Below are 26933 nucleotides of genomic sequence, written 5' to 3' on the forward strand. Positions count from 1 at the left end.
ATTTCCAAACATCCTTGGATGATGTCTGGAATCATATCAAGATTATAACAATTTTTTAATTAGTTGCACATGCAGTTCCAATTCTTGTTGAAATGTCCCAATACTCACAGTACACTGACCTGCGAGCATCATTTTAAGTTTTACAAATGCAAGAAAACACTTGAATTTCCATGAACAGAAATAGTAGTCCGTTCTGAAGTACAAATGTCCAACTACTGTAAATGAAAGAATCCAGATCAATCTGAGCCCAGTACTTTAAAGCACTTAAGTTACGTGCCAATCTATGTTATTCTTCACTAAAATGCACAGCAGTAGCCCAAAACTAACAAAACACAAACAAAAATTGGAGTATGACTTGCCATCTAACACTTATTCACCCCCCTATGTCAAACACTTTGAGAGTGAAAAGCTTCTGAAGATTATCTAACCTGTATTTAATGCTAAAACAGTTAGTGCTGGAATAGGTTTAAAAAGACAGTAAAGCTACTTTTACAGTGCAGGAAAACTGATGTGTGTACAAACATTAAGGTAAGACAGGGATCTTAACAAATCAAATTAAAACAAGAAAAAAAAAAAAAAGTATAAAAAATTGACATTTGATTGGTAAAAACAGTAGGATAAATACAAAGGTAGTTGGAGTCCACCAAGTGTTTATTTTTTTTGCATTTTTGTCCTTTCATCAAAGGACGTTATCTTAACTTAGTCTAACATTGCAGGTTCAGGGGTGCAATGAAGCGCAGTGTTATTTAAAAAGTACATTCTAATAGAAAATGAGAATAGCTACTGTACATACACAAATTTAAGCCATACAATCATAACCATCACCGTGGTAATAAAAGAACAGAGAGCAGCTCAGACAAAGCTATAATCCCTCACCTGGCGGCTCCATTTTGTCTTTCCCCTTTCTATTACTTATTTCTATTACTTTCTCCGCTCGCTTAACCCCACATTTGGAAGAAATGAAGGACACAGGGTGGGAGCTTGGGGTCTGGGGTAGACAAGGTGCATTCCGAAGTAGGGACTTTATACGTTACCTGCCAGAAAGTTATCAGTCTTATCACATATAGCAGAGTAGTAAGGTGGCTGGCCGTCTGAATCGTCCCCATGTTGGGGTGAGAGGTGCATGGGGGACTCTGGATCCATTTCCTCCATAGAGCCTGGGTCTGTCTTACTGCACAGCATGTAGTGCTCATCAAACCCAGCATCTCTCTCTGTGGGCTCGCTTATAGGCAGCAAATCCACTGGGCAGCCCAACAAGTCATCACTGTAGGCGGTAGCTGCTGGCAGGGTGAGCTCCTTGATGAAAGAGGGATCCTTAGCCTCTTCCGGAAGCTGCTCTTCATTTTCCAAGCTAAAGATACCTGGGCTCTTTCCACAGCTCTCAGCCATGGAGTGGGCATTGGAGATGGACGCGGAGCAGTCAAAACCATAGGAGGCCACAGAGTTGGCTGACTGAGGCGTATCACCATCTTCCTCTCCAATCTGTTCAGGGGCCTCCTCATCCTCCTCCAGGGCTGCAAGGTTGTGGGGGACTGTGGTGTTGTCATCAACCGTGACATCAGGGTCATTTATCTGCATCTCACCCTCTGTATCACTGGCCTCATCACCGGAGGTTGATGGTGATGATGGAACAGAGGCTGGCGCTGTTGCGGCATCACCCAGTACCTCATCGGCCGGCAGAGTTTCTGCCTCTTCCTCTTCCCCATCACAACGCTCAAGGTGAATACCAAGGTCCTGCTCCATGTCTGTCTGCATGGCAGGGACTGGTGTTTGCTGCTTGTCTGATCGGGACTCTACACCTGAGCTGCTGTCATAATCCCGAAGCTCTTCAGGTGTGCTGGTCTCACTGCTGCTGTGAGCAGCCAGGGCTGTCCCACTGAGAGTGCTGGACTGGGACATTCCAATTGCAGGAGCAGCTAAGATACCTGACTCTGCTGGGACAGAGCTCCCAGTATCCTTGCGAATATCAGATTGAGGTTCTGATGCCTGAATCAGGGGTGGACTCATGTCCAGAAAAGCCTCAGCTGGGGATTTGGGTGGTGTATCTGGATCAGCTGAGAATTTGGTGGTTGTGTCTGGATCGACCTGGAATTTGCTAAGTGTTTCTGGCTCTTGAAATCTTGAATATGACAGGCTTGATTCAGACAGGACGGAAGCAGGCTGGGCCAAGGGATCAGAAAATGGATTTGAATGACTCCATGCTGCTTTCAAAGGCATAGATGGTGCTGCAGCAGTGTGACCCTTGAGATCTAGATGACGCTCTTCTGTGTAATCATCATCATCTTCATTACTATCATTTCCACAAACTCCAAGTCCACTTTCAGCCATGTGCCTGTGGACCATTTCCACATCTTGGTCCTCCTTCTCTAACTCTTTCTGTTTCTTGTAATACTCATCATCATGCTCTAAGCCCAGATCCATGTCTTCCTTCATATGCTCATCTTCCTCATCATCTTCTTCATCTTCACTTCCGAAAGACTGAATTCCAGGAGGCCCTGTGAATGGCTGTTCCCTGTCTGTCTCGCTCATGATGAAGTCACCTGTCTTTTTAGCACTGCAGCTCTCTTCAGCATTGAAGGGAGATGTCACTTCTGAGTCATGTTTGTTACTGCTGTACATGTCATCTGATTGCATCATACCCCAGTCACAGCTGGCAAAATCTGCCACCCCCTTTTTAAAGTCATCTTCTTTCTCTGTTTGGGGCACTGATTCCTTTATGCCAATCTCTCTAACCTCTTCCTCCTCCTCCTCCTCCTCCTCATCTTCCTCCTCCTCTTTCTCTTCCTCCTCCTCTTTCTCTTCCTCCTCTTCATCATTGTCTTCATTAATCTCTTCTTCAGCTTTCTCCACTGCCTCTTCTCTTTCTTGCCAGGGGCAGGCAGGAGCCGCACTTCTGATGTGATCCACACCAGTTGAGCCCAGCAGACCAAAGTCTCCCATCACATTCTTTGCTGCAGAGGGCATCTGTATATCATTCTGCTCTTTTTCATCATCATGCTCACTTTCTTCATCCTGCTGACTTTCCTGCACCTGGTTCTCTAAGGTCGCAGTGCTGGTGTACAGTGAAGAGCTCTGTGCCCACAGTTCAGCTGGACCCTGCAAGCCCAGTATGGGAGCTGAGCTTGGGAGCTCGACTGGCATGAATGTTGGGCCGGTGGGAGAGGATGGTGGGGACAGTATTGTGGTGCCCAGGGGAGACACAGCAGGCACTGGTTCCTCCAGGCTGACCAGATCCACTTCAGCAGCCAGTTGAGACATGGCATTATCATCTTTATAAGTGTCCATGCTCAGGGGGACATCCTGGGGATAGACAAGCTCTACCTCATCAGATGTAGGAGAAATAACAGGTGTAACTGTGTCTTCGGGTTCCTCATCAAAGGCAGGAGGAATGACAGGTGAAACAGTTTTAACAGGTGTCTCATAAGAGGTAGGGGGAATGACAGATGTAGTTGTGTCTTCAGGTGTTTCTTCGGATAAAGGAGGAATGGTAGGTGAAACAGTTTCTTCAGGTGCCTCATAAGAGGTAGGGGGAATGACAGGTGAAACAGTTTCTTCAGGTGCCTCATAAGAGGTAGGGGGAATGACAGGTACAACTGTTTCTTCGGGTGCCTCATAAGAGGTAGGGGGAATGACAGGTGAAACAGTTTCTTCAGGTGCCTCATAAGAGGTAGGGGGAATGACAGGTACAACTGTTTCTTCGGGTGCCTCATAAGAGGTAGGGGGAATGACAGGTGAAACAGTTTCTTCAGGTGGCTCATAAGAGGTTGGGGGAATGACAGGTGATACAGTTTCTTCTCGTGCCTCATCAGAGGTAAGGGTAATGAAAGATGTAGTTCTATCTTCAGGTGTTTCTTCAGATGCAGGAAGAATGACAGGTGAAACCGTTTCTTCAGGTGCCTCATAAGAGGTAGGGGGAATGAGAGATGATACAGTTTGTTCTAGTGCCTCATCAGAGGTAGGGGGAATGAGAGATGATACAGTTTGTTCTAGTGCCTCATCAGAGGTAGGGGTAATGACAGATGTAGTTCTATCTTCAGGTGTTTCTTCAGAAGCAGGAGGAATGACAGGTGAAACTGTTTCTTCAGCTGCCTCATAAGAGGTAGGGGGAATGACGGGTGAAACAGTTTCTTCTCGTGCCTGATCAGAGGTGGGGAGAATGACAGGCGTAGTTATGTCTTCAGGTGTTTCCTCAGAGACAGGACAAATGACAGGTGTAACTTTGTCTTCAGCTGCTTCCGTAGGGGCAAAGACAGATGTAGCCGTTTCTTTAAAATCCTCTTTAGAGTCCTCAAAGGAAGCAGGAATGAGAGTTGTAAATGAGTCTTCTAATTTCACCTCAGAGGCAGCAGGATTGACTTGGGTAAACAAGTCCTCAGGTGCCTCTTCAGCGACAGCAGGAACAAAAGCTGTAGCTGATTCTTCAGGGGCTTCCTCAGAGGTCACCACAGAAACAACAGCAGCAGCAACAGAAGCTGCAGCAGTGGCTGCAACCACAGCAGATACCACATCCTTCTTCTCAACCTCTGTGGCTGCTACGTCTGCTGGCTGGGAGGCTTTAGGGCCACCCTTCACTGGCATTGGAGTGCTACTGCCAACTGACTTCTTTGGGCTGCTTGTTTTAGCACTTGGCTTGCTGGCTGTGGTCTTGGAGCTTGCACTGACCTCCTTGGAAGGTGTTGCTTTGCTCTCCTTGGGTTTACTAGTCTTAACATCTGCCGCCTTGCTGGAGGTGGTGGGCTTCTTGGAGGCTGATTCTGCCTTTGCAGTGGAGGCTGACTTAGGTGTGTCAGGTTTGGTGGTCTTGGCTGGTGCTGGCCGGGTAAGTGGAGAAGATGTGGGCTTCTTGGTTGCTGGAGTGGATGGCTGCTTACTGGCATCTAAAGAAAACAGAATATATAATTTCAAACTCGGTATCACTCGGTATCACAATTTAAACAGCACTCTAAATACTAGACAAAGTATCTATTTTATAAAATATTTACTCTTAAAATATCAGTATTCAAGTATTTAAACACAGTATGAATGCTCCAAGGATTACATCTGTACTACATGGATGCGTTTATTGTATTCCACGAGGTGCCCACCTTTCTTGACAGGTGTTGTGGTCTTAGGAGTCTGAGTGGGAGTGCGACCAGCAGGGGGTGCTGTGGTTTTAGCAGGAGAAGGTTTAGCAGTAGTAGATGGTGTCTTGGGTGTAGCAGTAGTTGGTCTGGATGTAGAAGTCTTGCCAGGAGTGGTTGGGGTCGCAGGCTTAGGGGCAGCAGGTGAAGAACGAGCAGCAGGAACAGAGCCAACAGACCTGCAGATAGCAGTCAAATCTTAATAACAGGTGTGGTGAGTCATTAAGGCATTTTTTAAAGGGATAGATCACCAAAAATGAAAATTCTTTAATCATTTACACACCCTCAAGTTGTTCCAAATCTGTATGAGTTTCTTTTGTTTTGTGTTCAAAAGAAGAAATAAACTCATACAGGTTTGGAATAACATAAGGGTGAGTAAATGATGACAGAATTTTCCTTTTTGGGTGAACTATCCCTTTAAGTCGAGATTTTAGAAGAAGAGACTTCAGTTGAGCTTTCATGTCCAGCTAGGACAAAGTCCCCTTTCAGTTAAACAGCAGAATGAAAGATCACACAGAGAAGTTCTGATACTAGTGTGTATGAGGACAATTCCATCTTCCTCTTCTTATGACATTTTAGTTGTGGGTGATGGCCCATATATCCCATCTAGAGCAGTGACTCATTGGACAGAGGTTTGTTAGTCACAGCACAGAAGGCCAGGACAGGCAGCTCCGTAACACAACCTAGAGCAATGTTAATACTAGCAAAAACATTCTCCTCAAGAAAACCCCTCCCCCAGTTTTCTACCCATAATGCCTCTCCTCTATCCTGCGGTGCCTGACTCAGTGGTAATATACATGTTTTGCCCTGAGAAAGGGATCTAGTATCTGTCCTCTCTGGTCTAGTGCGAGTTAAACTCGGCACACGCCAGTGACTCAATACTTGTCCAGGTCATGTCTGAGTAAACTAACCTACATCCTGTGGGTCTGGCAGGAGCTTCTGATTTCCTCCGTCTATGCTCCACTGCATGTGTCTCTCCTGTTCTAAATAAAGAGCTGGAGAGCACGAGGCTGGGCGACAAGACACAGCGAGCACCATGTAAATCTTTCATTGTGATGAGTAAAAATAACCATGCAAATCCCACTCGGGAAAAGAGTATGGATCTCGCTAAAATACATGCTTTATGCATTCCACATTTCATATAGGCAAAGCACTTGCGGGGATGAGATGCTACAAAATTGTGGTGTCCTACATATGGAGTATCAGGTGAGAGAGTGAGTGGATGAGCAAGAGAGAGAGAGAGAGAGAGATCCTGCAGTGAAAGTTCTGGAACAAAGAGGGCATGTCTATAAACAGATAAACCTTACAGAGAAAACCACACCACACATGAATTAATGCAGTGGTGTGTTGTAGCTCCTCAACCTAGTTTCACTTTACAAAAACACCTACTTAAGCTCACAACCTGGATTAGTACATTAGTCTGTGAGCCAACTTGATAATTAAGCCTGTGTACAGTTCATAAAGTAGGTGTGCAGTTTTTTTTAAGGATCGCCAATATATATATATATATATATATATATATATATATATATAATTTAGTTATCAATATAAAATAGAAGCCATCATTATAAACATCATGATGAGCCCCAAATATTGACCTTAATGCTTTTTCTCTCTCATTAAGTCATCTCTTCCTTGATTTTACCAGCATCAAAAAGTCATACTTAGTAGACCACAGTAAAGACACACAGCTGGTTGGAATCATAGAGTCAACATATACCAGGTAGAAAATAAATAATTATTTAATGGAACATTGGGGAAAAATTGTGCCTAGTATAGGGAAGAATGCACTATGAGATGAGAAAGACAGAGATGAGAGCGACAGAAAAAGAGAGCGAATGAGAGGTTCTATAAAAGTCTTCCTCTTAATCTCAAACATAAAACTGATATGTATAATCTACAGTGACAGGATGACTCAATTTAGGAAGAGAGCTTGCAGAGATTAGCAGAAGCATCATTCTCTTGGAACACATGAGACAGACAATGAGTTCAAGAGAGTGTGGGACAGAGAAACAAAAACCTCTTTATTATACAACGAAAGAATACAGTGACCAGGAGTTGTCAAGCTCCAAAACGGGCACAATAATACACCATAACAATAGTTCATATGACTTCTGCACTATATTATTTGGGTCTTTTATGGTACGTTAATAGCACACTGGTGATGCTTTATTGTCCTTTCGGGAATTTAAAAAGTGGTAATTTACCGCTGTCAAGATGATCTTTTAATAAAACTGGGCTGTCTATGCAGCAGAAATATGAAGAAATATTGAAATCGGTGCAACATGACTAGAGAAAACAGAGAAAAGGGGCTGTGGTATTCTCTTTTACCAAAAACTTTAACACCCACAATGCAAAGTCATACGAGTTCGGTGTAACATTAGGGTGAGTAAATAATGCCATTGATTATCATCTTTATGTAAAAATATTTCCCTAATAGAAAAAAAAAAACACAACAAAACCAACCTAGGCCTTCGCTTTTCATTTTATCCCCAATTGAGTGTAATTTGCCGTCAGATCTGTGTCATGGTTGGGGGCAAATACAATGCAGATTAAAACCTAAAAATGCACCGAAGCTTAAAAACAATCCAAGCACATTGACACACATGCATTTGCGTGAATTGCCTCAAGCTAATGGCATGCAATTCAGGCATTTTATAGATAGCACTTTAATGATTTGTGAGCGAAGGAGAAGCCTGGAGTCGGATTGGTTTATAAACACTGTTTAACTTGCTGTTACATTTGTGAGTGACAAAACTTCCCCTGAAGCCACAGCGGCAATGAGGAAGACGACCTCCTCCTGAGCCAGTGACTGGCAGACTATGGCTGATGAGATTTTAATAAGGCACTCTGGCCTGAAGGGACTCTTTAACCTCAATAAAGAGGTTCACGTCCCTTCAGGTTGAATCCCAATGCATTAGTGAAGCTGTGATTCAGCAGCGTTTGATGAAATTGCGTCTACCTGCTGGCACTCACCTGCATGTCAGCTTGCTGTGTTAGCTTAATGAAGGCCAATAGTCGTTCATCTGAATAAAATTTGATCTATGTATTTTACCCCAACAGCAAAAATGGTCATAAATCTCAATTTGAACATCTGCAGTGATTTCTTGGCTTGCGGCAGCAAATATGCATCAAATCAAAGATGTCTGTAAACACAGACTCCTGCACTAACTAGACAGCACATGCAGCCATTTTGTTGTTGTTTAGTGGCTTTCAGACTGTGCCCCACAGAAAAGACCATATGATTATCTTCTGTGGAAAACAAAATGTGGCTATTTGAAGAATATCTTATAAAATAATATCTTATAATGCCTCCATTCAGTTTCATTATACAGCATTCTACAACATTCTTAATTTTGTGTCCCATGAAATAAAGTCATACAGATTTGAAATGACATGAAATTAAGTTAATCACTATTTCTTGTTGGTGGGAACTATATATGTTTTAAGGCTTTTAAAATTCGAGGAAACTAAACAATTCAAAAATAATCCGCAGCAGGTCACAGCGTCTCACAGCTAAACTGAAAAGTGAAGACAAATGTGCATGTCCAGAAAACAGCCATGTCAAACTGCAGGAGCGGGACACCAGTGAACACACACAGCCTAGAAAGATGGAGAAATCAGACAAGCGAAGAACACGCAAGCGCTGCAGCAAACTCAGAATCACTGAAGTGTTGTAAAGCATCCATCAAGTTGGCTGTTGGGCACTCAGAGACACGCACGCTCCATTTAGAGATTAGGTGCAGTGGCTGCAATAAAACATCTCTCTGGAGGTCTAAACTCTAATGAACGAGAGCCAAAGGGACAAAGAACGAGAGAAACTAATTTATGAGAAATGGTTTAGCAACAGACGCACCCTTTACCGACTAGCCCATAGCTCTTACATCAGTATGACATCATCATCAGGAAAGAGCTCATCCATTAAGGTTGCGCTACGACATAAATCAAAATGATTCATATTTCTGGCCAGTTCTTTCAAGTCTGCATTACACTAGTGCAACTAGCATGACTTGCATTCATCTTTGCACTGCTTTTATCGACCAACGCTGTGGATTCATTTGAACACGACCCCATTTGAACACGACTGTTTTTTCTTAATGTTGAAATACTTGCTCTCTTTATCTCTCAATCTGGTTTCTGACCGCTTCACAGCACAGAGACAGCGCTTATAAAGATAATAAATGATATTCGCTAAAATACTGATACGGGCAAATTATCAGTGCTGGTACTACTCGACCTCAGTGCTGCATTTGACACTGTCGATCATAACATACTTCTTGACAGGCTGGAAAACTGGGTGGGGCTTTCTGGGATAGTCCTAAAATGGTTCAGGTCATACTTAGATGGGAGAGGTTATTATGTGAGTATAGGAGACCATAAGTCTGAGTGGACATCCATGACATGCGGAGTCCCTCAAGGCTCAATTCTTGCGCCACTCCTGTTCAACCTGTATATGCTCCCAATGAGCCAAATAATGAGAAAGAACCAAATCTCTTACCACAGCTATGCAGACGACACACAGCTCTACTTAGCCCTATCGCCTAACGATTACAGCCCCATTGACTCCCTGTGCCAATGCATTGACGAAGTCAACAGTTGGATGTGTCAAAACTTTCTTCAGTTAAACAAAGACAAAACTGAAGTCATTGCATTTGGAAACAAAGATGAAGTTCTCAAGGTGAACGCATACCTTCACTCTAGGGGTCAAACAACTAAAAATCAAGTAAGGAATCTCGGTGTGTCCCTAGAGTCAGACCTTAGTTTCAGTAGTCATGTCAAAGCAATAACTAAATCAGCATACTATCATCTGAAAAATATTGCAAGAATTAGATGCTTTGTTTCCAGACAAGACTTAGAGAAACTTGTGCATGCTTTCATCACCAGCAGGGTGGATTATTGTAATGGACTCCTCACTGGCCTTCCCAAAAAGACCATAAGACAGTTGCAGCTCATACAGAACGCTGCCGCCAGGATTCTGAGCCAGAAAATATGAACATATCACACCAGTCCTCAGGTCTTTACACTGGCTCCCAGTTAAATTTAGGATTGATTTTAAAGTATTTTACTGGTATATAAATCATTTGATGGCCTATGACCTCAATACATTGCAGATATGCTCACTGAATATAAACCTAACAGATCACTCAGATCACTAGGATCATATCAGCTAGAAATACCAAGGGTTTACTCAAAGCATCGTGAGTCTGCTTTTAGCTATTATACCAGGTATTTTCACTGTATTTTTTCCCCCTTTTTTATTCTAAACTGTTTTAATTATTCTTATTGATTATATTCTTTTGATTATTTTAATTCCTTCTATGTAAAGCACTTTGAATTACCATTGTGAATGAAATGTGCTATATAAATAAACTCGCCTTGCCTTGTTTTGCCTTATCCCAGTCTGAAAAGTGTTAAACATTGTAGTGCTTTTAAAACATTGCTCTATTTAGTTCAGCAGTCCAACTGCAACATTGGAGAATGTTTGGAATACCTGTTTGGAAACAGTTATAATTTTTTTGCAAATCTGCGTGGTGCCACTAGCAGAAACTGCAATCCTACATATTTTATGTAGCAATGTAAAAGCTTTTTTTCACCATTAATGCCAATGGCATGTTTTATTTATTTAAAATCCAGTAGGTACAGAAGATGCAGAATTCCCTGTACAACCTCTATTGCTGAAGGCGTATATGCACACTACACAAAGACTCTTCACACTCACACAAATGCAAAGAAAAAATGTGCTGCGCCCAAAACTGAGTCATATATTACTGGACTGTGAAGCAAATGTTAAATTAATATTAAGACACTGCAGTCAAAAAAAGTTTTGTTATGCTGCTCAACTGCACAAATTTTGTCTTCCTTGGCCTGAGGTAGCATTAAATACGTGTTAGATCGAAGATGCCCACAGGGTCAAAATAACAATAAAAAAAAAAAACTCCTGCACTAATTGGACAACAAGAGGCCTTTTTGCTGCCATTTAGAGTTTGAGCTTACAATCATAAGGCAGAAACGGAAAACAAAGGCTCAGGGTGGATTCCCCAGATTATCTTTCCTAAACCCAGTGCTGGAATATACTGCAGTGCTATTAGTGTAATTTACACTGTCTTTCCTTTTCAAGCAGTATGTGATGTAATCTGTGTTTGAGACAGCAGCTTTCTTACTCTAAACACCATTAATCTTGAAATAAACTTCCTGTTCAGCTTTATGATGTGGGAGGAGTCATGGCAGAGCTCTGTTTTTGACTTTTTATAGCATGAATATGAATAACATCTTAGATCAAATTAATCACACAAATTGTGGGCAAGTATTTTTGCCTATAAAAAATATATTTGTCTTTTGTTGTCATCTTTGATGGGTTACTCCTAAAAAATGTTTTAGGTATATACATAGGTGATATACAAGGCTACTAACTAACTAAAACACCAATTAATTGTAGAAATTACCTAAAACCGCCAAAACAGAACTTTGACAGACTCACTTTTGTCCTTTTTCCTTACTTTAAAAGCACTGGAGAAAAAACACACACTTCAAGCATCTTATAAGGAAAAGAAGATGATCAACATCTGTCAAAATCTAAAGAGATCTGCAACAATATATGGTTGCAGGACCAAATATCACATTACAAAACTTCACATGCTACAAAAGTCACAAAAACATTTTTCCCCCACCCACACATAACATCATGAGTCTGAGCTCCTTTACAGGCCTCAGGATGTCCCTCATTGCCTCTATAAACAAGTAACAAAAAACTCCTTCACTGTTCATGGCTGTCTGCAGGCATCTCAAAACAGCTCGGATGAGCTCAATGTTATGATTCCCAGCATGACTAAGATTGTGTCCCTGCATGATAACCATCCTAACCTCTGCATCTGTCCTGGATATATTGAGATCTGCATTATATCAGCATCTCATTGTGTGAAACTACTGGGGGGCCGACGAGACTGTTGGTATAATTATGGAAACTTTCTGGGGAGAGTCTAAAATTTCTCTCAATCGTGAGAGAGTTCCCCCTCACAGTTTTTTGTAATCAGGAATTTGAAGACTGTGCCAGTTAATTTTCAAGCAAATAAAATTCTTTCCTGTTCAGGCTTAGAATTGATGCCTAATGCTTTAAGTATTCAGTGAATGAAGAGTAGTGATTGTGAGAGATGTGGACTGCAACGTGAGGCTGAATGAGCAATGCCTGAAGGACTTTGGAAGAGAATGAGCTACTGCAATGGCCCACATTGCAGAATTATAATCTACAAACCCTGGGCTAGGAGCTCAACCAATGAGACGCCTACCTGGTTGTCTTGGCGACAGGTGGCCTATCAGGTTTGGGAGAGCCAGTGGTGCCGGTCTTGGTGGTGGATGCAGTGGCAGGCCTTGAGGCTGGAGCTAGAGTGAAGGATGACGGTAAGGGTGTTTAAGAGCACTGAACAATAAGACAAATACAGAAAGTTAATTTGAAATTTGATAATGTGCTACATCAGAATTGCTTTACTGGAAAAAAAAAAAATCTAGCCTACATCAGGGGTCTCCAAGCACACTTATGGAGAGCAACAGTCCTGCTAATTCTAACACATCTGAACCAGCTAATCAAGGTTTTCAAGATAACTTGGAAATTACAGGCAGGTGTTATTGGAGCCGGGCTGGAAATGAAGTCTGCAGGACTCCAGAGCTATGCTTAAAATCACCCCCTATACCCTCATTCCCTATTCCCTACATTACTCCACTAATATAGTTCATTTGAAGGAGGTAATGAAAACGAGTGAGTGAATTCAGAAACTGAGTTCGCCGCTTTTGCATAGTTTGTGCTTGCTGTTTAATAATCATTTGAAACTTAGCAAGCTGGCAGCTCTAGTAGTAAGATGAAAAGATTTATCTTGAACTCCGTCATGGAAACTAGCATGTATAAACCTTAACTAAACAATTTTATAGTCAATTATATTATGCTTGAATTTATGAATTTATACCTGTATGAAATTACGCTATACCCACATTGGACCAGCGGTTTGGAAAATGGATGGATGTGCGATTCAAGACCCTATTTAAGGGTATAGGGGGTGTTTTTGGATACAGCCCAGCTCTCCAGGAGAAGGGTTGGAGACACCTGGCCTTCATTGAACTTCAAGAATCAAGAAGCTCAGATGATTCTTCTGACTTACCTGTAGTTTTTGGTTTAGACTTCAGGCCATTAGCTGGTGCAGCAGGGGCTTTCTTGAGGGGCTGCGCTGTCCCTGTTGTCTTCAAGCCATTGGCTGGAGCACTGGCAGGTCTCGCTGTCCCCATCGGCTTCTTCTCAGCCACCTTGGTAGGGGTCTTGGTTGTGGGTGCAGTAGTGGAGCCAACTGGTTTTTTAGAAGCAGAAGTGGTAGAGGTTTTCTTCTCCAGGCCTCCTGTTGTGGTCTTTTTGGTGACTCCATTAGCTTGCGACTTCTGCGCCCCGTTTGTTAGACGGCTTTGAGCAGTGGTGGGACGGGAGCTGGTCGTGGATGCCTTGGTACCAGCGGTGGGTGCCTTTGCTTTGGCAGGAGCCTTCGTCTTAGATTTGGGGTCTGCAGGCTTGTCCTTTCCAGTCTCATTGGTTGCTGAAAGTGCCTCTGTTGGCTGTGGTTCACCTTCTGTTTGCATTGTGGGCAAAGCCTGGTCCTGAGCTTCACCCACTGGCGCCACCTCGATCACAGGACCTGCATTTAATGCTTCCATTGGCTCCATTGTTGCTGTGTCAACACCATCCGGTTTCATCTTGTCCTAGTCCTGGAGGTCCGTCTCAGCAGGAGAGAAATCAGGAACCCAGGACTCAGTGCACTAGTTGGAGTCTACTGCTATCAGACGGCCTTCGATTGACCTGAAAACAAAAGCAAAAAAAGAGTTATAGTCTGATTTGAGACTTCAGACAATAAAAAACAAGTCTGAGCAAGACAGAAATCTGTACCCCCTCTCACTGGTGGACGGACCTAAGAGAACAATCAGATAAAGAGTCAGGTTTGGTTTGCATGCAAATGCTTGAAGAAACCGCTTAAGAAAGAGATTAGGAATGAGGTAAATAGCCTGCTGTGCCGAGGGAAAACAACAGCTGATTCAGAGCTTGTGGATCTGTTTAAACTGTAACCAAACTGAATTAAAGCCACACAAGATGATGTTTCCATCTATTAGGAGTGATGGTTGGCATAAGATTATAGCTGTCATTAATACAGTTTTACATATGGCAAGACATCCATCATAAGATTATTTTGGTGCCATTTCTTGTGTAAAAAATATCTGGGTTTTCAAAACCCTTTGGGGGGATTTCTAATTGCTAACTACTAGCAAAGCAGCAATGCCAGATGCATTACCCACAATGCCTTGCTGACGCAGATGTTGTTTGCATGATTTAAGAGCAGCAGCTCCACAGCAAAGTTCATCCAGTGGAAGAGGCCAACGAGAGGAAGTGGCTTGGCTCAAATGAGCATGGGAAAAAAATTACTGAGTAAGAGTAACACTGAAAACGCACACTCATAAGGCAGACATCAGTGTCACCGGACACCTCGTCCTCATTATATTACAGAATCTTCCAGTTTCTTTCTGAGGTCGACATTCATTCCTCCACCCCTCAGACTCATTCTGCCCATTACAAAATCTCCTCAGTTAGTCCTCACACAGATGGTCCAGGCAGCTGAGCATCCCAAATGAGAGAAACTTGGGGGAGGGGGTGAGAGACAGTAATGGAAAAGAGAGAAAAAGCCCTGGGGAAAGAATCCAATTCATATATGCTGCCAGAAATGAGAAAATAGACATGAAAAGATATATTATGTCTTAGACAGAGATCTATCTATGGCCATCGGTTACTGATAGGAATTGTGTACTCTATGACATTAACAATAACCACATTGACTTGAAAACAACTGTTCACGTGGCATATGAACAATAGAGAAATTTTTTTAGACCTGCAGATTGTTCACTTTGTTCCAAAACAGGGACTTAAATTGTTACAATGACACATATTCTTCTTGGTTTGATTCAGCTTTCAACTGCAATAACTAAAATGCTCAGAATCAGACCTTGGTAGGGGTCTTGGTAGGGGTCTTGGTTGTGGGTGCAGTAGTGGAGCCAACTGGTTTTTTAGAAGCAGAAGTGGTAGAGGTTTTCTTCTCCAGCTTTTCTTGATCCAGCTTTTTACACACCACATTTCCCATTATGAATTATGATACAGTTTGGTTTGTTGGGTTGGTTTGCTTTCTCACCAAAAGTGTTCATTTTCAATCAGGCCGTGACAACTTTGTTCAGGCAATCTTGGACTGATTATTTTGGTACGGATCCGAGTGCAATTGCCATGTTATTAGATGCCTAAATGAACCCAACTACGCAATCACAAAAAGTAACTATATAGTCGGATTAAATAATGCATTAGTTTGTAATGAAGAACATCAAAGATTTTAGCTTTTTAAACAAACTCAACCACATGCAACATCACTTCCACCTCAGAGAGCTCAAGGGCTGTTTTCCCTGATGAAAAACATCTCCTCTAGATCACATCTCTCTATTTTAATATTGCTTATAAATACAGGCTTTGTTGCATCCGCTCTACCCATTCTGACTGTTTTTCTCTTGCTATTGATCCAGTTTGGAATGATAGATGAGAATCAGATGCAAGAACGTCAGGTGGTGGAGAGCTGAAGAGATTAGAGGAGTGAAATAGCCTCCTTCCGAGAGGAAAACACACTCACCATCACATGGCCTTATGACCTTAACGATCCTGCTGAGGGATATAGACAGCTTCCTCTGCATGTAAACAATAGTGACCCGGGGGGGTCAGAAGCCTATGCTGTCCATCTAATTCTGGGGGGAGGATCTGACCTCTTCTGACTTCTGATGACCTACAAAGTGGCTGATTTCGACAGGCAAGTATGAAAAAATGTTTTTGGTACGTTTCATCATCCCTCAATAAATCATTTTTATTGAAGGACATACAGTTCTTGAAACTTCTGAAATCCCAAAATTAATCATGGTTAATGTGTCAGCGCTCCCAGATTGTGTTAATAAGTTTAAAAACAAGGAGCTTTGTCATAATTACTGCAGAAATACCCAATGTGTCTATAGGTGTATTAAATAAATATGGGGCCTACATGGTGGAGGCCTTCGAATATTGTGTTGGAAAATGGGGGGCCTTTTGAGTAAAAATAAGATTGAGAACCACTGCTTTAGGTAACCTAATGGCCTAATAAATCTACAAACCTAACATGCTACAAAATCTTTGTGATAAACACAATGTCATTTAATATAAAACCCAGCTTTAGAGAGCACGAGATGGAGAGAAAATGACCAGAAAAGGTAAATATGGTGGCTTTGTGACCTTACAAACATAAGACCCATCGTACCTACAAACCTTCTTAAAGCACAAACCCTCTTACCGACACTCCGTCACTCTCAGGGACGAACCTGCACACGCCTCATGCTTAATGCCTCATCCAATTATCGTAACCAATCCCTGTGCAGGATCCTAATGCTCCTGAAGGGATGACTCCACTCTTAACAGTAGCCGGGCGAGAAGCGCTCATCCCCTGTAGACCCACATATGATGTAAACAAACACTGCATACACAGAAGCGTTGCATACCTTCTAGAAGCAGTGTTTTTGGCAGGTCTCCAGCGACGGCGCATTAGTCTTTTAATTGTCCCGCCGCTGAACTGCAGATCACCCTCATGCTAATCGGGTCATCGCCGCATTGTAACGGCAAAATGCACTTTGGCCTCTTTATCTGAGGGCAAAGCACAACACAGCCATATGCATTTTTAAGTACTGCATTGTGCCTTAAAAAGTTCCCTGTGTGCAAAGCTTGCTTCTCACAATCAGCTAACCACTGCGGCACAGCAGGTTCTAACAGGCTAATGCCATCTTAACTTTAGCCACTCCGGGCCAAACCCACATGTCTAAAAACTGAAGAACAAGAATACTGCAAAAATCTGAATAGCTCACTATAGGAAATGTTTTTACCCCCTTTGAATTGCAATCAATGGAGAGATTGTGAGAGATGAAGCACAAATTTGCACACCGCCAAGATGCTGCATGAATCGCATGGCTTCTCCCGGCCCGTTTGCATGCACTGGGGACATCGTTGTTGGCGGCGGGCCTCTGATTTGGCATTTAGTCAGAGGGCTGACTAATTTGTCATTTGCCACAGTTTAGGATTTCACATATCAAATCTGTCCGGCCAATTTCTCGTCTCCGATCAGATAATACACACTTAAAAAAATGAGTTAGGTTTTTTATGCATTTGAATTCCATATATATTTTCCATACTGGCACATATTTGGCACACACAGTTTTAACTAATAAATGAACTTATAACTAATAAAACTAACTTATAAACTTAATGTGATAATATTTATCGAAATAAAACGCAAATATGCCATGATTTTTTGAGTGCAGAAATGTATGTATGACTGACAATGCATCACATGTAGATTATTAGTTTGTTTTGTTAAAAAATGTAAATAAAAATGGATGGATTTTTTTGTATGAAATTAAAAAGAAAAAATCTTATATTTAGGCCTAAGTATTTTTTTTTTGAGTACAGCATCTTTATGCACCCTCTAACCTCCCCGTCCAACCCCCCACCCGTGCCCTCCGGAGGTTGCAGAAGTCTCCCTCAACCCCTGTCTATCAGTCTAAAACAAGGGAACACTGGCTCTATTCAGAAAGGACCACCACAAACAGGGGCACCGGGGCTCCTCATCGGGGTGGGGCGGGAAAAGGGCAGTTTGCTGGTTAAGAAACACGCTAGTCTGAAGAGTAAAAGGTCAAAGGGTTTGAGTAAGAATCTGTAATCAAATTGTTCAGGCATCTTCTGAGCATTCAGAATAAAGCAAGAATAAAACCTCACCTCAAATCTCATATGCTAATAAAATCCATGTAAAGCCACAGCAGGGAGGAACCGAATACAGTAACACTATAAATTTATTTACAGGGCACATTAGTGGTAAAAATTCAAATGTATGACAATTTCTAAGTTAATTGATAGCTATGGTTTTTGTTTGTTTCCTCATTAAATTTTTCTGACCCCCCAAAAATCTAATGACCCCAATCTAAATGAAAGAGTTATTAAATTAAACAACAACATAAAATATTGTTTAGTATTTCAAGTTTTCTGAAACGTTACATTGAAGTATGCAAATGAGGCATTATCTAATTAAATATGCACTAATTTGCATACATTTTCCAAAACAGAAATCATTGAAAGCCAGGTTTAAAATACAAATCAATGGCCAGAAAAAAATATATATTGCATGTTTTTAGGACTAAAATGTTCATTGCTTAAATGAATCACAAAAAAGTACTTCAATCCCTCCATTCATCATATAATGCTAGCCTTCTCTACAGCGGCACAAGCAAAAGACTGACTCAAGGTGTGATTGAGGCCTGCGTCACAGAACCGCTTTCATGAGTCCATGAATAGTCCATGAATAGTCCATTGGACGTTGGTGTCCATAACACAAACACAATTACATAATAGCACTCAAGAGCGGACGGCGTCTTAGACGCATCTGTGTGGAGATACTGGTTCCCTCTCTATATGCCAATCACATGACTCTCTGACTGAGCCCATTATACAGCATACACATGCCGAGATGAAGTTGGATGGCCCGAGGTGCATTGCAATGAAACAAGTCACCAAAGAAGGGATTGTTGGGTTGGTGGCCCTCGCGGAGGAGGGAAAAGAGGATAGAAACACAAGGAGGCACATGACAGGACCGCTGCTGTCCAAGCTAACAAAAGCCACTTTACTGCCCCCGCTGTGGAGATTGCGATCGCGGCCAGCGCATTCCCAAAACACCCTTGGCCAAAGGTTGGGAAGCCACTCTGTCCAACACACAAAAACAAACAGATCTGCCCATTCAATGGTACAATCCGCAAGCGGAGCGAGGAAAGGAAGGTAGTGACGTCAGGCTGTAAGAAACCACTTTGAGTGTATTACCCTCAGGGGACTTGATGGAAACAAAACCAATGGTAAACCGAGACTAAACTAGCTGTGATTGAAGCTTTTCCTGCCCGGAGCACCAATTACTCCTGCGGCAGACACCTGGACAGCATCCAGGTGACGAAGAGGTAATCCCTGTACTCTAAGGAAGATTTACGTAAGGTTTCTGGAACATATGTTATGCCTGGGAGTGAAACACTCCATGACTGTCTGAGATGCAACAGATTAGTGACCTACAAAGGGACACTTATAGGCCGTTTGCCCTGGATGTGTGCTTGTGTTATGTCTGTTTTGTACCCTAAAGACCCTAAAGGGGACATTGTGATGGAAAAAGCTATTGTGTGTGCTCGCCAAAGTAGAAGAAAGAAACCGCAAAACTTCTGCCTTCTCCCAAGTAACTTTGCAATCTCTTGCAAAACTTTTTCATTACCCCAAGTAACTTTGTGTTTGCACACAAAACTTTTGCCTTCCCCCAAAAAATTGTATATTAATTTGCAAAACCTAAAAGAACCCCAAGAAACTTTGCGTTTCTCATCCTTTCAAAATCTCTAATGGAGGGGACATTGTGATGGTAAAAGCTATTGTGTTTGCTCACCAAATCTATTGCACTCTCTAACAAAACTTTTGACTTCCCCCAAGAAATTTTGAGTTTCTCTCTCTTTCAAAATGTTTGCATTTTGGGGGAACCCTAGCACTTTGCGCTTGGTCACAAATGTTTTTCCTTCCCCCAAGAAACTTTCTTGCAAGACATTTGCCTTAACCAATGAAATGGTATGCTCTCTTTCAAAACACTTGCCTTCCCCCAAGCAACTTTGCATTCGCTTGCAGAACTTTTCCCTTCCCCCAAAGAAATTGTGCGTTAACTTGCAAAACCTTTGTATTCTTTGCAAGCAAACAAAGCTTCTTGGTGGAGCTCAAAACTTTTGCAAGCGAACTCAAAAGCATCTCATATTATTTCCATCACCATGTCCCCTTAGTTTTGACTGTAGGTTCAATGTACACCACCAACCCGGTTTTCATGATTTGTGAATGCAGAGGACGATGCAAAATCAAAACGTTGCATTTTTTGGGGTTTCTGCATAATCTGCCATTTAACCTCTATATAACTGCAAAAATGGAGTTTGCAGTAAAAATTATTTACACATTAGTGTGGTAAAGAAACATACCTCGATGAAGAAAAAAAAACATGGACGTGCTTGATGTTAAAAAGAGTCTTTAAGCGCAAAAAAGGCAAAAAATAAATAAATAAATAAATAATATATATATATATATATATATATATATATATATATAATTTTTTTTTGATCTAGCATCATAATATGGTAAATGTGGTTTATATAAAAAAAAAATCGCAACGTCACAAATCAGTGATTTTGATAATATATATATATATATATATATATATATATATATATATATATATATATATTTGTGAATTCCCAGTTGGACTGAATGAATGTCGGAAAGATATTTTTGTTTATCATGTCATGCATCTCGTGCCATAAATGTCAATCTTTTAAGAAGGCATAGCAAATTAATAACTTTTCTGTTCTATTTTGCAGCAGTCCGTCTAGTGGTTTGTGAACATTTACATTTACATTTATGCATGTGGCAGATGCTTTTATCTAAAGCGACTTACATTGCATTTCAAGGTACACATTAACATTCTCATCAGTTCTTGCTTTCCCTGGGAATCAAACCCATGACTTTGGCATTGCAAGCGCCAACGCTCTACTGTTTGAGCTTCAGGAAAGTGAACATGAGCGCTTCCGTTGTAAAAGGCCCCTTAAAACAGCACTGTAATTTAAGGAAATGCAATAAAACTGTTCAAATAAAAATTCTGGAAATTGTGCATCCGTCTGACACACAACGCCAGAGAAGGGTCACATGACCAAGGGAACTGGTACCAGCACCTTTGTCCATCGCAGGGAGAAACATCGCAACCAGCAGCGGACCAACTCGGTCCCCTGGGGACAGGGAGATTAACACATGACAGAGCTTGTTAACTTGGGACAAAGCATGATGCTAATCCTGAGCGATCCTCCGATGGACACCCGCACAACGGGATGCACACAGGACATGGGCCAGATATGTGCGCCAGCATGTGTACCATGCCACCTGGCGAAGAAAATTAGAGGAGAAATTATGAGATGAGAAGGATATTGATCAGAAAGAGAAAGTGCAGTGGTCGCAGCACAGATGGGAAGTGCATTAGCAGAACATGTGGACATGCTGAAATTGGGAGGTTTGGGTGCAAAGGGGCCTTTTAACTAATTTGTAATTTGAGGAGCTGCTCGATTCTATTATCTACTGTGAGCACAAAAAAAGGAACCAAAGAAGAACCAAATTACAAAAGAGCTGATAAAGTCCAGCTGGTGGGGGGTTCGATCAATGGCATCTGATAGTGTGTGTTTGTTTGGGACAGTATGGCCACAAACGTCATCTGCACTGGACAATAAACGTGCCCTTCAGCAAACAGGAGGAAGTGACACTCACTTCACAGGAAATGACTGTACCTATAAGAGGATTATCCTTCTGTTCACAGCTGACTGGCACCTTCCAGATGGACTCTGAGCCTCTGTTCTGACTCAACAAATAAAACTTTATAACATGCCCGTTGGAGAAATGCAAATCTTAACGAAGCTGTATACAACCAAACATTGGTTTTAGTCTGTAACGGTTGGGTATCTCAGCTGGTCAAGCCAAAGGTTGTAGGTATAAAATCCTGCAAAAGCGATTCTCCTTTCACTGTTGTGGCTTTGAGCAAAAATAAACACCCCCTGGTTGCTCAAGACAGAATGTTTTTGTGCTAAAATACATTGTAAGCTGCTTTGGATAAAGCTCTCCTAAATAATACTATCCCAGAGGAAATCTAATTGCTCAGGTTGTTTCTGGCAACTATCAACCTCTCAGATTTCTCTCATACAATCAGAAAATAAATACACATAAATTAGTTATTTTTGCCATAGACAATAGCTATATTTACAAGATTTCACTAAAATATGGTTCCATTTGTTAACATTAGTTTACTACATTAGAAAAAAATAATTCTCAAACATTTACATTTTAGTTCATGTAAATTTCAATTGACTAATACAAAAGTTGTAAATATTATTTAATGAACTAACATGAATAGCAATGGACAGTTGTGTATTTATTAACAAAGATTAATAAAAACTGCAACAAATGCATTGCTCAGTTATTTAATGCACTAATAGGACCTTATTGTAAAAACTCATGTGGATAGCTGCTAAGATCATTTGATCTTCAAATAATTTGGTGAGAAATGTTTGAGTTCATAATGATTTGGCATCTTGAGCACATCAGATTTTCCTCAAATAACTGCAATAACATACATTGATATTTAAAAAAAAAAAATCCCACAGACAGACTAGAATATCACAGAGAACTGGGATGCAACCACCCAAAACACACAATGCTTGCACAAAGCATTGTGCATAAAACTCAAGTTTATTTTTACGTGGATGCATCCAAGTAATATTTTATGAACACTGTAAGCTGGATGCTGAAGGAAATTTAGTCTCAAGCCTTTATAAGTTTGGTTGACATTTTCCACTGCATGGAGCCCTACGGCATCAAGACACCTAGTTTTCAGGGTTATTTTAATATGTACTTTCAGACACTCCATATGAACTATAACCTTCAGAAATGCAGCGGGGTCAATACATCCATTAGTAAATTGCCGCACCCCATGAAATCAGTGACACTCTCAAAGATGCCATTCACTGAGTGACATCTGCCAAGACCAGAACAAAGGACCAAAATGCATCAAGACAGGGCTGCATGTCTGCTCTGATATAATGTTGCCTCAGACGGAGATTAACACAGCAAGAGCGCTACAACTGCACAGCAGACATGTTTACAGAAAGCTGAACCGTAACCAAAAAACACACCCCAAAAAAGCACTCGGAACCCTGCAGAACACCACAGCTGCAACACAATATCCCATCCAAACAGAGCCAACTGTCCCTGACAACTGCTCAGCCCCAAGAGTGCTATCTTTACCGGAGGAGGGAGAATTATCAGAAAACGACAGATGACACAGGAAAACCACTGAAACTTCCTCTTGGGACAACAGTAAGTGTTCAACACACTTTCAAATATAAAGGCTCCAAAAGAGTGTTTTCCTATGCATTAGAAGAACCATTGGTAATTTTGAGGTGACATAGTTAAACGTTACTACATCCACTTATGCACTAAATTATGCATAATTACAAGTGAATAACCCTAAACCAAACCCTAACCGTAACTCTATAGTAAGTACATGTAGTTTATTAATATTACTCCTTATTTGAGTCGGTGCAATGTAACTTACGTCACCTTAAAACAATGTGTAACCAAACCATTTTTGGTTCCTCAAAGAACATTTCAGTGAACTGTTCTTAAAAGAACCAGTGTGAAGAACATTAAGAATCTAAAATCATATAACAGCCTTCTATTTGTTCCGTCTTGACTTCTTTGCTCGCTTTCATCACTTTCAATTTTATTCTCATTCGCTAAGCTGAACAGCCAATCAGAGTTCTGTCTCTCTGGGATTTTTATGACATCACCGGGGACTTCAGCTTCTCATCACATCTTCTGTCCAATCAAATGCTCTCTAGAATCTAAAGCTCCGCCCCCATGCTATAAATACAACCTGGCCAAAGCGACCATTGAAACGTCACGGAGCAATATGGTTTGGAGAAAAATAGTTTTATTCCGTTTTCGAACTGTACGTTGGTTAAGAATGAAATGGCTAGAATTTATTTACACCTCTACTATTGAATCCGATTCGCTTCCATGGTGCTGTCAAGTACGACTCACAATCTGTGAGGTAAACTAAACACTATTGGCTATTTGAAAAGGGGGAGGAGCCATTCAATATGTCCCGCCTTAGCTTCCTGTTTCATTGGAAATTACGTCAACGCAGATACAACGCGACCAAAATGTTCCTTATGGATCCATCCATAAACCATTTTTAAGAGAGTACAGTGAGCAAGCAAATGTTGGTGGGCCAGATTACGCATATTAGTCATGTTCTCTTATGTCACTTTAGATATTCATAAACAAGGATCTGACCTTTCTGATGCTATTTTCTGTAAATTGTTCTCTAGCAAAGCCAGAGCCAGTCCCACCCCCAATTCCTTATACAGTCACACTACCCATCATGCCATGACACATTTGTAATTGCTGGCAATGCCGACCCCCCAAGAGCCTAATCCCTGTAGGCCGGAGTTAGACAGCCACAGCATTGTATCGGGATCATAATATGACAGAACAATGACACTGGAACAAAAATGGATCTGAAATAATTAGAGAGAGTTGACCTTGCACATTCTGAATTCATGTACACTGACATCTTAAAATAGTCTGTATTACTAGAATTGTTTAATCCTCCCTAAAATTATATACAATATCCCAAACAAAAGCAGAAGAGACAGATCTGGAGCTGTGAGATGAAGGCCTCAGGGGGTCGAGGCATCCGTCTTAAACCTTTTGTTTGCCGAGAGGAGAGAAGGGAACTATTAAGCAAGACAATAGGATGAACTGACTTACAAAGCCAAGATTTAGCAGCATGAAGTAGCCAAACCAACCTGCACCTGCTGCGAAGCGCGTCATTTTGACTCAAGTTGCGTAGGGATTTGAGAAGAAAGCAATGCCAAGAAACCACCCTGTTGATTTTCACTGGCCCTAAACAATGAATATACCAACATAGAGTGAAAAAATACCCCACAAGCCCTGTGCATAGAGGTCACCCGGGATCCTCTCTAAACTCAAAGTACATTTCTAAAAAGATAATGCAGTCAGATTAATCGCTCCTGGTTGTTTTTTATATGCAGAAACATCAATACTTCACAGTAGTCCATTGGATGATATCGAGCTGCTGGTTGTTAACTCTGTTCTGTATCTCGTAAAAATGAACAGGGTGTAGACAGCAAAACTGCACCAGCGGGCGTGTATTTTGGAAGGTTGGGTCCCTTAATTAATTCCTGCGGTATCATTACACTCATCTTTATCGGCGTTGATGGTGAAACACCTTTAACATCCATGGAATCTTTCCACTGCACAAAAAGCTCTTTATAGTTGAAAAAGATTCGTTAGGTGTTAAAAATGTTCTTCAAACTAAGAAAAGAATGGTTCTTTTATTTTAAAGGTTCTTTGGGGAACTAAAAATGGTTCTATGGAATCACTGTGAAAACTCCCCATTGGAACCTTTATTTTCAAGCCTGCATGAGGTCATTACATTGAGTTTTACTTAAAAAGCAGATACACTACACTTGTATGGATTAAATATGTGAATATAGTTTATATATTTACATTCTGATACGATCCAGTATAATAAAGCCTTCATATACCGGCACATTCAGTCTCTGTAGACTGTAATACATTGTATATGGACCGGTAGCCTATGGTTCTTATGCTATATTATACGCCTATAGACCGAAGAATAGAACGGGTCATGTAGTATGTACCGGGTGTGTGAATATATTGTGTATGAAGCGGGTGTGTGAATATATTGGATGTGGAGCGGGCGGGTGGTGGAGGAGGCGTAGAACAAAAGAGCTCGAGCGAACGCACGAGCGGAAAGTTTCACTGCATCTGCTCCACACAAAAAAACATTACTCTTATGAAAACTGTATTATAATTTCTTCTTCATCATCTGTCAGTGCTGTATGTGTTTTCTGAAGGACTGTCCGTGATTAAATTCGGCCACAGCACGAGTGGGTTTGGCGTCACCGCCCAGACATCCACCGTTGAAACGGACTGAAAGGATGAACAAGGCAACACGGAATAAAAGAAGGCAATATATGCCGGTTAACACGCAATAAAAAACGGTAAAACAGACAGATTGCGTGTGATAGATATAAGCCTATAAATCAAACCGGTGTGAAACCTGATCGCTTCAGTGGCATTTTCAACTGATGATCTCATTTAGTCTATTCCGCCGGCACTATTATAATGACCGATGTGAACAAGAACTCATAAATATTCATTTACATATCAATGCATTCAGTCGTAAATCATGCTGTTGAATGAAATGCATCTCTTAAATTGGCACTGACATTTATTAATTCGTTCTGACACAGTGAAAACGTGTTTAATGAATCACCGCTTGTTTCTAGGGTGGAATCTTACCGAATTTTAAAGCGCTTTTCCTCCAGCAACGCCCAGTCGGTACTACTCGCGTCTCCTGCCGTTTCTTTCCAAGCGGAACGCCGGTGGTCAGCGATGTGAATCGAGACGAAACCGGCAACAAATGTTGAGATTTAAACCAGAAGAGTGAAGCTCTGACTGAGACTGTGTGAAGCTCACTGACTGACTGTCTACCGGTGATAAAGAGATGTGCGCGTCTCCTCCTGGCAGCAGAGAATGAAACGACGCTTGGCGATCCGCGCACGCACGCGCACACGGTACCGGGCGAGAGAGAGAAAGCATTGAAAAGGATGAAAAGCGCGAGCGGCTTCGGTTTCTCCCGCCAGTGACCAATCAGCGCTCAGACTGAGATTTATGCAAATGAGGGATGATGTCATCGCACAGGCCACCCCACGTTCTTTCTTTCTCCCGTTCTTTACGCGCCATATCCCTCTTCTTTTCTTCTGCCCCGGACCCCAATGCGCGCCCCTGCCCCCCACGCCCGCGTTCCCGCCGTTTCTTTACACTTTCACTTGTGCACTCAAGACACACACACACACACACACACACACACACACACACACACACAGGGCTGGGTTAATATTAGTAACTAAAACTTAAAAGCAATAAAAAAAAAAAAAACGTTTTCGATTAGCAAAATATAATGAAATTTGAAAGTTGAAAAATGAAACTTATTTTTGTTTAATGTAGTTGCAAAGGCAACATTTTGTCTATCATTT

The 26933-nt window shown here is 41.5% G+C and overlaps 1 protein-coding gene across 1 annotated transcript; it reads right to left on the reverse strand.

Annotated features, from left to right (window-relative positions):
- Positions 1–367: 367 nt before the first annotated feature.
- prr36b (proline rich 36b) lies at positions 368–26736 on the reverse strand. Its single transcript, XM_079880622.1, has 5 exons — positions 26197–26736; positions 13268–13950; positions 12404–12497; positions 5085–5299; positions 368–4877 (listed from the first exon to the last, which is right to left on the reverse strand). The coding sequence occupies exons 2-5, from the start codon at positions 13845–13847 to the stop codon at positions 1024–1026; spliced, it is 4743 nt and encodes a 1580-aa protein (XP_079736748.1). The 5' UTR covers positions 13848–13950; positions 26197–26736; the 3' UTR covers positions 368–1023.
- Between the last annotated feature and the right edge of the window lie 197 nt (positions 26737–26933).

Source organism: Squalius cephalus (assembly GCF_949319135.1).
Source record: "Squalius cephalus genome assembly, chromosome: 1".
Taxonomy (NCBI): domain Eukaryota; kingdom Metazoa; phylum Chordata; class Actinopteri; order Cypriniformes; family Leuciscidae; genus Squalius; species Squalius cephalus.